This window comes from Tauraco erythrolophus, chromosome 2, assembly GCF_009769465.1.
Source record: "Tauraco erythrolophus isolate bTauEry1 chromosome 2, bTauEry1.pri, whole genome shotgun sequence".
In the NCBI taxonomy this organism is placed as follows: Eukaryota; Metazoa; Chordata; class Aves; order Musophagiformes; family Musophagidae; genus Tauraco; species Tauraco erythrolophus.
In genome coordinates this window covers 114978257-114991148 of record NC_141466.1, presented here as the reverse complement: position 1 = coordinate 114991148, position 12892 = coordinate 114978257, and the positions used below count along the sequence as shown (strand labels likewise).

At 42.2% G+C, this 12892-nt stretch overlaps 1 protein-coding gene across 1 annotated transcript in view; it reads right to left on the bottom strand.

Annotated features, from left to right (window-relative positions):
* The window catches only part of ALK (ALK receptor tyrosine kinase), a 332439-nt gene that overhangs the window by 40649 nt on the left and 278898 nt on the right, over positions 1-12892 (bottom strand). The window contains exons 10-11 of the mRNA XM_086629993.1: positions 5967-6061; positions 4437-4580 (exon numbers count right to left, since the gene is read on the bottom strand). Of these exons, the coding sequence (XP_086486119.1) occupies positions 4437-4580; positions 5967-6061 (239 nt within the window). The remainder of the gene's footprint in view (positions 1-4436; positions 4581-5966; positions 6062-12892) is intronic.

Genomic DNA, 12892 nt, shown 5'->3' with positions numbered 1-12892 from the left:
ATTGCATTATGCCAACAGTTCAGTTAGTATAATTGCACGCGAAGAGCAACCAAATGCAATTTTGTTTTACTTAATACTCACTCCGCTATTCCTTTCAGCTCCTTCATCTGATTAACTAATGTGACTCAGTTCTTCCGAGAAACAGCCATGTAAGTACTCATAAGAGGACTCTCCCTGATGCAAAAGACAAAATCTGTGCAACCACTAAGTGTTGTGGCGAAGAGACTGGAGCTGAAGGAAAACAGTAATCCAGTCTGGATGAGAAAATGATTTGACGACCATTTCCCTGCAAGAAACCACGGTCACACAATGCCTGGTGGATATGCAGATCAGGTGAGACAAAACAATGTCAGATTTGAGGGGAAAAAAGGCTAAGCTTTTTGTACATTTCACAACACATCATTTTTGTACGGTGTGCCCTAACATGAGTAAGTTGTCAGTGGGACAGATGAGAAGCTGAAACATCAAAAGGGAAGCTACCCTCATGGTATTTACAGCCTATTCAGAAGCACCAGGAATCTTTAATTAAAGCTTGATTGCTCTGTGTCTTGTTATCTCCTTTTGCCTCCTGAGAATCCTATTTTGTCTCCTCCAGTTTCCATGATAGTAATTTGTTTACCTAGAGTTCCTCATTATTGCTCACTGTATCTTTATATGCCTGAATTTCCCATATTCTAGCCTTGTCTATAAAAGGAAATTGCATTGGTTTGATATAAATTGGCTTTTTAATTGGTAGTTAAACTCTCTGTAGAGAAATGCTATGGTTTGAGCAGCTTTCAGTTTTACTTAAACTAATACCTAACCAACTTAAAAATGAAGCCAAAGTAAGCTTGGCATACATCAAAATAAGCAGTGCACAGCCTTTTGTACAGACTTAACCATTTCGATCAAAAATCCTAGTTCCACTGAAGTTGCTTCAGTCTTCTATTATACGCAGGCTTTCTTACAACTTTTTTGCAGGCTTTGTCTAGAATCAAGTTTCACCTACAACCTTTCAGCAAGAAGCTGGCATTTCAGCAAATAACATCTCACTAATTAATTGAAAAGGAAAGCATTTGCATCTCTCTGTGATCATCTATCTACTGGCCACCTTGCGCTATGAGTAACTGCGTGACTTGAAACCTATAGGAATTTTTCTGTGTTGGTCCTGGTCATCATCAAGAAACTTGAGAGAGCAACACCACCACATTAAGCATAGCAATTTTGGGTCTTAATCTCTATGCAGTGCATTCATCATGACCATCACCATGTGTGACACATGACAGTGGTTAACAGATTTCTGGAAGCTTTAGGATCTTTCACAGCATGGCTGTGTTACGTGTTTTGAACCTTCAGTGTACATATCCTGGAGGCATGCCAAATCACGCTAAGCAATGGCAAGGCTGAAGAAGTAAATAACTGGGTACAGGGCCTGAGAACAGAAAGTACAGGGAGGTAGGTGGAGATGACTATGGCTTCTGTTGAAACTGGATTTCCAAGCAGAGGCAAACCCAGCAGGTGCATGTAAGAGGTTGTTCTCAGTTACAAAGGAGCAAATTGAGGCCCGTACCCTTGAAAACAATGGAGCTTCTTAGGATTTACTGTCATGTAAACAAAGTGGTACCTGTCTTTCAGATGGTACTTCCTGCTGTGTAGGCTGAGCTGGCTTGGGGACTTGGGGAGGGTGTTTTATTTTCCTGTTGTCTCCTCAGCTATAGGAACACAGTTCTTTGTTTTAATATGATTTCTTGAGAAGGAAATATTATCGCCTGTGATCCATCACACAAGCCAAAGATCATATTAGCTGTAATTACTTTTGGCTGAGCTCATATTGGTCAATGCAGTCTTTGGGACTTCAGGGTGGTGCTGATGCTGTTGCTTCACTCACACAACAGTAAATATGTGGCCATCAACGTAAAGTACTTGACAGACTCAGCCTGAGGTTTCTTAAATGCATTACAGGATGCAGAAAGAAACAAGATTAAAGCTGGGTAAAATGCATAGCCCAGGGAGCAAACAAGCATCTGCAGCGATAACGGAGCGGGGACTCAACAACACAAAGGAAAAAGGTGATTTGCTGCTGTGGAGACCCTGAGAAATGCAATGACTTCTCACTGCAAGAAGCTGCAGCTTACCTTCTCCGATTTCTGCCCTGTCTGCATTCAGGGCACAAAGGGGAGAACATTGCTGTAGAAGTGATTTCAAACCTCAAAGGGTGGAGCCAATTTTAAACAGAACATGAACAGGACTGAGGATCGAGCCCAGAAACGAGGCAAGCTGGCTTAGATATCACAGGAATTTTCTTGAATTTACTCCCCCAGGTCATGACAACTGATCTGAAATGCTCGAAGTACCTTGGTGACCTTCTCTTCCCCCATGCAATCTGACTCCCATTATTTCTGCTATCCAAGCATTTCTTTAACTTGCATTCCTCAGACAGGTCAGGGAGCAGAAGAGCTAGAAAACGTTCCACCACTTCAGGTCTAGTGAGAAGTAGGAAGTAACAAAATTCTTGAAGAAACCTACAGCCACAAGATTTCTATCCTAACACCCACATACACACTTTACATCAGCTTTGCATCCAAAGTTTAGGCCATTCTCCAATCTAAACCTGGTATCTAATGGCTTTTGTGTTTCTAAAGGTATTCTGGAAGGAAATGTACACCTGCCTCAGGGAACTACGTCATCACCTTATCAGAAAGTGTACATCATGGACTTCTGGCTGACTTTCCATAGCTGATTTTCCATAGTGATGGAAAGTCAGCCAGAAGTCCATGATGTACACTTGTGTATGGATCCTACCACAAGATCACTGACTTAAGAGCACTTAAAAGTAAAAGGTGGCTCCACTTACAGGCAGGAAATGGAGATACAGATATTGAAGGGAACACTTCAAAGGATCTGCAAAGAGGACGTAAGGGTCTTTTTGGAAATTGTATCTCTGTGACCAGCCCAAGCTTACACATGACATCTGTAACAGAGCTAGACACAACCTTTATAACAAAAGCACAGGTCTGCCCAGCCCAGCATCCTCTCATATGGGCTCATTCCCTCTGCCTCATGCTCCTGAGACTCCTGTCAGTGCTCCTGCACTTCTCTTGCTGTATAATGCTCAGTACATAAAATATCAACAAACTCCACTTGATTGCAACTCTTGGCCCACACTGCAGACCATATCATCAGCTCTGTTTCACAAGAGAGTTCAGGTACCAGCAGCTGCCCTGCTGCAGCAGCACAGAGTAGGCTAATACATCCAGCTTTTCAGGCAGGCTTTGAGGACTGTGTGGAGCTTTTGACCACACTGACCAGGCTGCTGTTGGTATGAGAGCTAACACCACTAGTTCATGTATTTCAAGAGTACAACCCAGGTAGCAAAGCGAAACATAACTTAGGATAGAACAGACTCAAAGAAGTCTTTCTAAGACGGAGGAGTGGGCGAGAAGGAGGCAGCAGGAACAAATCCCTGCGCTTACTGCCAAAGTAAAGGAAGCATGTACTAGCCACACTCCTGTTCTCTACCTTAAGAGGGAGGGGTGGTATCTCCAATTGGCAGGTAACTAGGTAGCCCTAAGTGAGGAGAAATGGCTGCACACAGTACTGAGGGTGGCAGTTATAGCAAGTGCTCATCTTTCCTGTAGTCACCCCTCATTTCCATGGTCAGCCCTGCTCCCCCAGGTAGGCTGGAGGTTGAGGCCACCTAAGACCAGGAAGAGAAGCTGGCAAGGAGGAGGGAAGGAAGCTGATCGAAATAGAAATGCGCACATAGACCCAAAAGCAGATATCGTCAATGTAGGGGCAAGCCTGGGAGAGGGAAGAGACAAACATTTGGGAGACAGTGATGTGAGGGGAAGAGAATGAAAGTCTTCCATCCTTTTGGCCCACACTGCTACAGTTAAACTCGAAAGGGAAGCTGGGGGACAGGGGAGAATTAAATAACATTGACCATACAAGACTGATATTTCTAACTAACTAAAAATCATGTTTTATAACAAAGTCCAATGCTGTACTCTTTCAAATGGAAAATGAAAATATTGCTGAAAATGCGAAGCTACGTTGTTTCAAACCAAGCATATATTGACTAGAGATGGGTGTTCAGGTTACCACATGCTGAACTCAGTCAATTTGGACACTTTGCTTTGATTCCTGCCTATTTTTAAATGACCACAACACCAAACAAACCTGTCTTACAGTTTAAAAGCACCTTTTACTTCAAGAAGAGGCTCCCTCTGGTTTTCTTTCACCAGCTTGCAATCAAAATCCAAGTTAGAGGTAACACCTAAAGGTAATTGCTTCCTAGAGCTTGTTTTGTTTGTAAGGAACTTGGGAAAAGCTCTGAACAAAGGGTTTGGTAAAAAAAAAAAAGAAAAGGAATCATTGCATTTAGCCACATCTAACTGAAATCTGTACTAGCTGGAAATCTCTGCTGTCTGAAAATGCTTCTCAGACCAGGCAATTACCTGCTGGACCAGAAATGGGGGCAGTGTTGAGTTGCAGATTTCCCAGAAGTTTTTGTTCCCATCCAAACTTCTTCTGGCCACCTCTACTGGTGAGCAAATCACTTGAGTCTGGAGTGGTACCTCGAGGTGTCTTCTCTCCACTGACTAGAAAACAAGAAGTCACAGACTGGTTTATCACTGAGGGTGGCTGAGTCAGTATGTAATCCAAAACCGAAGCTAAATTAAGGGCTGAAGGTTCCTCTGTTGAGGATAAGAGCTTGTAGTCACAGGGTATAACACTATTAAAAGGAAAGGGCAGATTGACTTTCCATTCTTTTATGGGAACTGAGACAAAAGAAAAATAAACAGGAATGAATGGTGGGCAAAACAGCAAGTGAACGAAGACTCAAAGCAGAAATACACAATACAGTCTTTCTTTAGCAACTGTTAGAAAGTTTTTCTTTTAGCCATTAAAAGTATGTGCAATCTTTTTTAATTACAGTCTAATTTTAAGATCTCTTTAGAATACTGCAACCTGGGGTACACTGTACTTATGCACAGAAACCAAGGGGTATCACTGCATGAATGGAAAGACTCACAGCCCCAGCCAACGCAAATTAACATAACACAAGGCGGATGAAACGTTCTGACTGCTGTTGGATGAGAAAGTGGCTTAGAGGTTTTTGATACGAACAGAGCTACAGAGGTTGTAGCTTCAAGCCTAGGAGAAGAAAGAACACAAGTTCTGTTGTTCAACCCAAGGCAGGAGTTTCATGTGTTCAGAGCAGCAATCCTCATGTAAGTTGTTGGTCTGAGGTATAGAGTGACAGACCATTGAACACATTTACAAATTAAGCAATTCACTATGCATGATATTGTGAAAGATGAGCCAGACACAAATGTTCAATAAAAATCTAAATGGGGTGAAATCTGGCAGCAGAGGTATAGACTGGGCATATTCTAGAGGCCAGTCAATCACAAAGTCTGAATCAGAATCCAAATTTTTCCCAGGAGTAGGAGAGAGAGAAGATCCTAGTTTCTGCTTCAGACTTAAATGCGTGTCAGTCCAAATAAAATAACCTTGTTCTAATTTAACTGGAGTATTATGCCCAATGTTATTGCAAAGTTAGTGCCAATCACAGGGTGTCTGTCTTTCCCTAGCCAGAGTCCAACTGTCATTCATTTTGATAACTGTCACACAGCAAACCAGGTCATGTGGAACTCTATAATCACAGACTGGCTTCTGCATCAGCCTGGGTAGATAGGTGATGCTACTGTCTCAGCGGGAAGCTGACTCTCCCACACCATATGTCTTACTACCCATTTACTGCCAAACTCAGGACCCATTCACTGGTCGGCTCCGCTAATAAGGTATGCATCTGAACGGCCTCCTCCATCAAAGCACAGTTATTTCTGAAACATACCTTTGTGTTTCAAGAGTCTTTTGAAGATAACAACACCCAATCCCTTCTGCACAGTTTCAACCCCTTTCCAAATTTCAATTACATGACAAATAAAAGACAAGTCACTTGCAGATAAAAGAAAACTTACTTGTTAAATAACAGTCCAGACTAAGGGAGACATTGTCAAAAGCAATAATGGCATCAGATCCTTCTTCCCATGAAGCGATGATCTGAAACCAAAACCTGCACAGATTGGAAGAACAGGGATTAAATTCTGTTAAAGAGATGAAACTGTGAGCTCTTTGCAATTAAAGCAGTTTTAGAATGGGGGAAAACCACTTTTCTTTTCACATATAAAAATATTAAATTGACAGAGAAAGCATCCTCACCTCTAACAAGCAAAGATGATCTGAGGAGGGGAGCTGTACGTGAAAAAAAGAATACAGCCCCTCTTCCCTCCAGAGGCATACAACCTGAAGCAAGTGCAAGTATGTGTGGGTGTGAGAGTCAGGACAGAAAACGAAGCCTCCTGGCTTCTGGCATAAAAAAAAAATCAAGACACTTAGGTGATTTTATTCTCACAAGTGATTTACACCCTAAAGTGTTAAGAAAAATAAGCAGGCTGGGGCTCCTGAAGACATCTGGAGTTCCTAAAAGGAATTGACAGTAAAAGGCTGAAACCAATTCAACACCGTATTTGGTGTTGATCCACCCTCTAGGAGGCAAAGGATATCTAACAGTCCTAGCAGCCACAAAGGAGAGGAACTGTCACCGGGCACTCCATAGGAAGACCAGAACTCATTATCTCCCCGTAGAAGCTGAGCAGGTTTGCCTTAAATCACTTCCACACTCTCAGCTGGCTTTTGCCAGGAAGTTCTGCCACTCCCACATTACCAGAAGATCATTGTAAATTCACCGTCAGTGATACTACAAGTCAACAGGAAAATAACCCACAATCAAAACTTCAAATCTGACAGTATATTGACCCCACATAAATTTATTGCACTCATGGATTTAGATTTTCTCTTAGCTTAGCAAGTTCATGTTCTCCCAATGCATATCTGCCACATAAAATCATAATACTCTGCTTAGGAAGGAGAACAATTTCTAAAAGCACGATGGCCCAGAAGTGAGATACAATGCTGAGAGGTTGCATCAAGACTATAAAAACACGAAACTATCACATGCGGTAGAACACGCTGCAAGAGAACACAAAATATTATTTAAACCTCATTCTCTGTTACATCCTGATGTTTTACACCAGCAGAAGTTAAGCCATTCATGGGGCCCTTTAACATAGATCTACGGCTGATGGTTCCTGTTCTACCTTTTAGACATACGTGTTTATCCAGAATGTGAATTCTTGCAGGTGTTCCAGTTTAGACGAGAGACTGGTAACAGAACAAGGTATTTTTGAGGAGCAGTCCTATTTATTTGGAAAGGGTGTACAAATCCTGTCCCTTCACTGCAGCAAGAATCTGAACACCAGCAGAATTTTTTTCTTCTCACAGACTCTAGTCCTTTACGCACAGTACTGAGTCTAAAATATTTTCTCTCAGCTTTTTGTCTATCGGTATTCTTACATCAGTCTTGTTATCCCCTGCTGTTTTTACAATCTACCTCTCCTTTACCAACAAACCAACCTCACAAAATAAAATTCAAGTGAAGCTTCTCTGCTCCTATGTACGTTTACTTTGGCACAGCATGCTCCTGTGACTGTTTCAGTCACCTGACTCTGTCAACAAACATAACCAGCTGCCATGTTGCGTACAGTGCAGCTTTCACCACCAGTGATGACAGTGAGGTCCGGCATAAGCTAAAGCAGACTCTAGGGATATATGTGTCTTTTGAGGATATCTAGATTGAAGGGTCGTCGTCTTCTGTAACTGGTGTTCTTGCTAAGCTACAGGTGGGGACACAGTCAGAAAAGCTGACCCCAACCAAAGCAAAAACTTCAAACAGGAAAAGATCATGGCAGTCCCTGAAAAGTGCAAAGAGTTTAGAACAGAACACAGACCCTTAACAATAGAAAAGAGTTGATACAGTAACTATGTTCCTCCTTCTTTATTTCTGGTAAATAAAACAATGATGTTTCAATACTGAAATTCCTCACTCTATAGAGAGACTTTTCTAAAATGGACTTTTATGTTCTAGAGACATGAACAGCTGCTACGAAAGAGCAGGTGATCGACACAAAGAACCATGGATATGGTGAAGGAGGAGCATTCCTAGCATCAAAGGAATCTCCAAACATCAAGACATAATGTTCCTTGCTAAATGATCCATCTTTATCAGCTCTAAAGGAGCAGCTCCATCCAAACAAATCTGAAGATCACAATAGTGTATCTTTAGCCTTCTCAATCCATACAAAGTGCAACTGCAGGCTGGCAATGCCAGAAGCCTCATGGTTCTTAGCTAGTATACCTGAAATCCATTGTGGGTATGTCTAGGAGGAGAACTGGAAGGAATATAAAATTCTTGGATGTTAAACTGGCTTCCAAGTACATCTGTTCTCCTCCTGCCTCCTCCCCCCATTTGCTCCACAGCTGACATCTCACAACACTTCAAATGAAATTACAAGCTCTAGCATAAACATAAGCTGTTCGGTTTGAGACATGCCATGTGAGTCTTAAACAAAAGCTGTTGGACAGACAAAGTGTGCTCTGATCTACTTTTTCCTGAAAATTACTGTGCCAGCAGCAGAAATGACTGAGCTGTATGTGAAACAGGTCCTGAACCACCACAGGTCACAGTCTGGTGTGTTATGGAGAACCTGGACCTACCTTGGGCTGTAAACTACAGGCCGTAGCTCAGCAGAAGCTTCTCCCTCCCTGTTGTGTGCTGCTGAAACCTCCAGGAAGAGGTAAGGTGGAAATGGATTCAGCTACACAACTTTCAGTTGGCTGGGCCTGAATTCAAATGCCCTGCACACAGTGAACCTTGGTGCTGCTTTGAAAGGACGACTGGAACTGAGTTTCTGACACGTTTGATCTTTAGCCTGTTTCCTGGGGGTGCACACTAAATGCCACTTGGAGATGTGGGCATTTTGATGTGTACTTATGTTTGCAAGGTGCTAAACTGAGGCTGGGAAATGAAATACAAAGACAAATAAGCAGTTCTTAGACATGGTCCTCCACGTCAGCTTTTCCCTCCACTTCTGCAGACTTCAGCTCAGGTCGCATAAAAGAAGAGACAGTTACTTCTGCAAAGACTACTATGCATCTTCGTTGTGCCTGGCAACTAAACACTTCTGAAAATAGCTTTAGGCAATTTCCTTGGCAGAACCTAAGCTTCACGCCCCGAGGTGTTATTCTTTGATGTACTGCTCATGTCACCCTCTGCAGACGATGAAGGTTTGTTCATATGAGAATTACCAACCGTTCAGCCCCTAAGAACAGAAAGGCATGATACAAACCAGTATTTCTTTCATGGAAGTGAGTGCCATCTAACGTGCATACAAAAACACAATAGGTTGTGTTTTACTTTTATTCACAGTTCATTCAAGTTAAGAGACAGCCTTGCTGATTTCACCTGCAGGAGCGCTGGGACCAGAACACTTGATAAGTTTCCTGAAGATCACCAGGGATGAAAAAAAATGACAGAAATGCCTTCAAAATAGAAGAATCATGTGAATGTCAAACACTGTTAGGACCATCAGTGCTGCTCTGGTTGTCTATTAATCTGTTGTTGTTTTTTTTTTTTCTAACATGAGTGCAGCTTCAGTACAAATCTTCTCTTGAGACCAGCATTTCTGCAACAAATAGTTCATCTTTTTTTCTTCTCCAGTTTAATGCCACTATTAATTTAGAAATATGATGTCTTTCAAGTTCCATTGAAACAAGATCATCAGTTAACCAACATTTCAGTCATTAGCTTTGGTGGTTTTAGCTTAATGGGCTAATTAAGGGAAACTTAATCAAAACTGAAGATGGAAATGTCACAGATCAGTGAGACGGAAAAAACCCCACAGACAATCTTGTTCCCTTGCCCCTTCCTTTTTTTTTTTTTTTTTCTTTCTGTTTGATCCCTGAAATCAACGAAACAACTCCCTCTGACTTTGGTGAAAGCTGATACCGAAGCGCCAGAAGCGCATGTTCTCGCAGTAACTCAGTATCACGCTGGAGGTGACAACGTCTCCCCTACATTTTTGCACAGATGAAAGTGGGGTATGCTAACTGTACATCCAGTACTTCACCTGGCACCTATACAGCACAGGTACTGCTCCACAGCACTGTACAGACATTCACTGCAAACACAGATGCTGTGCTGGATGGTCCTGAAAGAGTATTCCTGAAGGCAAGTACAGAGGTGCAACAAATTAGCGCTGGCAAGTTTGTTGTGACTTTGTTGCTTAATAAAGCCCACCAACTTCATCACATGGAGTCCAAATGCTCATCACGTAAATCCATGTTTGTAAGCTAGATTTCTTCACAGGAATCTTCATAGGAATGACAATATGGCTGCTACAAAAGGCTTTAATGGCTTGGATATTAGAAAAATTTTTACTCAAGGACTGGTGGAAATTACTTCTTATCTGTCTCTTCTTTCATTCTACCTGACCCCAAGAGCACAGCTAGAAAAAAGGTTCCTTAGATGTATGGCAATTGGGAAGTACAAGTTACATCCTGCAGAGCTGAGTGTCATGTTGAGTCATGAATGCAATTCATATTAAGGCCTTTTTTTTTTTAATATATATATATATCTGTTTGAGGCAGACAGGAAATGCTGTATCAGGACAGGACAAAAAAAACACCTTAATTCAAATCTCCCCTTTGGGTAACATCAGCTTGGCTGTCTGAAGGATACAAGTTTTACATAAATTCAAAAACCATTCAAGGGTGACTACTGATTAAATATTTCAGAGTCACAGATAAGAAATGGCAAAAGGGCATAACAAATAACCTTTTTTTGGTTTGTTTCTCTGGCCCAACCTGTGAAATCTGAATCCAGATGAACAGTTCCTTGACAAGTAGGACCAAGCATACTCAAACTCACTAGTCAGTCTCACCTCTGTACCTGGCAAGATCATGGAGTAAAACCTCCTGGAAACTATGCTTAATTTTTTCATGACACCAAGTTGTGTGGTGTTGTGGACACGCTGGAGGGAAGGGATGCCATCCAGAGGGACCTTGACAGGCTGGAGAGATGGGCCTGTGAGAACCTCATGAAGTTCAACAAGGCCAAGTGCAAGGTCCTGCACGTGGGTCGGGGCAATCCCAAGCACAAGTACGGGCTGGACAGAGAATGGATCGTGAGCAGCCCTGACGAAAAGGACTTGGGAGTGCTGGTGGATGAAAAGCTCAGTATGAGCCGGCAATGTGTGCTGGCAGCCCAGAAAGCCAACCGTATCCTGGGCTGCATCAAAAGAAGTGTGGCCAGCAGGTCGAGGGAGGTGATTCTGCCCCTCTACTCTGCTCTCGTGAGACCCCACCTGGAATACTGTGTTCAGCTCTGGAGTCTCCAACACAAGAAGGACATGGAGCTGCTGGAGCAGGTCCAGAGGAGGGCCACAAAGATGATCCAAGGGCTGGAACACCTCTGCTATGAAGACAGGCTGAGAGAGTTGGGGCTGTTCAGTCTGGAGAAGAGGAGGCGATCTTATAGCAGCCTTCCAGTACTTAAAGGGGGCCTACAGGATAGCTGGAGAGGGACTTTTTACAAGGGCATGTAGTGATTGGACAAGGGGCAATGGATTTAAACTGAAAGAGGAGAGATTTAGATTGGATATAAGTAAGAAAATTTTCACTCAGAGGGTGGTGAGGCACTGGAATAGGTTGCCCAGAGAAGTTGTAGATGCCCCATCCCTGGAAGTGTTCAAGGCCAGGCTGGATGAGGCTTTTGGCAACCTGGTGTGGTGGAGGGTGTCCCTGCCCATGGCCTGGGGGTTGGAACTAGATGATCTTTGAGGTCCCTTCCAACTCTAACCATTCTATGATTCTATGATTCTAAATTTAACAGAAACAGGAGAACATCAACATTTCTGGGCTGTAACCTTCCCCATTCCTCAGAATCTTTGAATATTGGGTTTAATTTCATTGTGATCAGTATTTGAGCTTCATCACATCATCCTGGATTTTCTCTTCAGTTGGTTCTTTCTGCTTATTTTTTTTCTTGATGCTAAGAGAAGACTAGTTCCTCCCAAAATAGCTGGGGTTTATTTACAGAGGGAAATATAGAGCTAAAAATATGAAAATACATCTATAGCTATGTTGGTATAGCCTCTATGAAGACAAACCATTTTGCGTACGTTACCTATCCTTCGGTTTTCATTGCACAGAAATCTTAGCTGTTGAGTGTATTACATCCTCTTCTGTCTGGAGGGATATCAAAAACATTCTCCTTGAATTGAAGACCTCAGAAAGCTGATTCTGTGCAAATTCTGCAGCTCCCTCCCTTCAGTAACAACTCTGAATTTCACCTAAATATTGTCCCTGGCTCATACAGACAGTTCAGGTTTCCATTAGCCAGACTCAGGCAGCTGTCCTCATGCCATTATTTTACAAAGGCTCATAATAATTTTTTTTCTTTTTATCATAAAGATAGGGATTATTAACCAAGATTGAATGTTAATCTCCTCTGTACTCAATCCCCCATGCAGTGACACAATCACAGCGTGCCTGTACGTACAGATCCCATTTCATAACTTGTAATGTTTTGCCTCTGATGGAACTGATTTCTCTCTCTACCTAGCAAAAATAATTACGGCTGAACCTGCTTGAGACCGAAGTACTTACGAAATGGAGAAGTTTCAGGTCACTAACCCTTATTACATTCAGGTTCCCATTAACTTCTCTGTTACAAATGGTGCATTGTTAGCTCACTTCACAAAGGAATACTTACTATTTGGGATAAAAGACATACTTAGGTGGAATGAGATTATTTGGAGAAATATAAGTATGTTAACCAAACTCAGTTACAGTGACAGAATTGCCATGCAGGAAGTTACTTAATAGCCAATAATAAAAGCTGAGATTCAAAGGTGTTATTAAAGGCAACCATGTTGAATATAGTCACATACAAAATCTGTCACAGGTACTCTGCACACATTGTCACCAAAACTCCCTTTTTTAGATG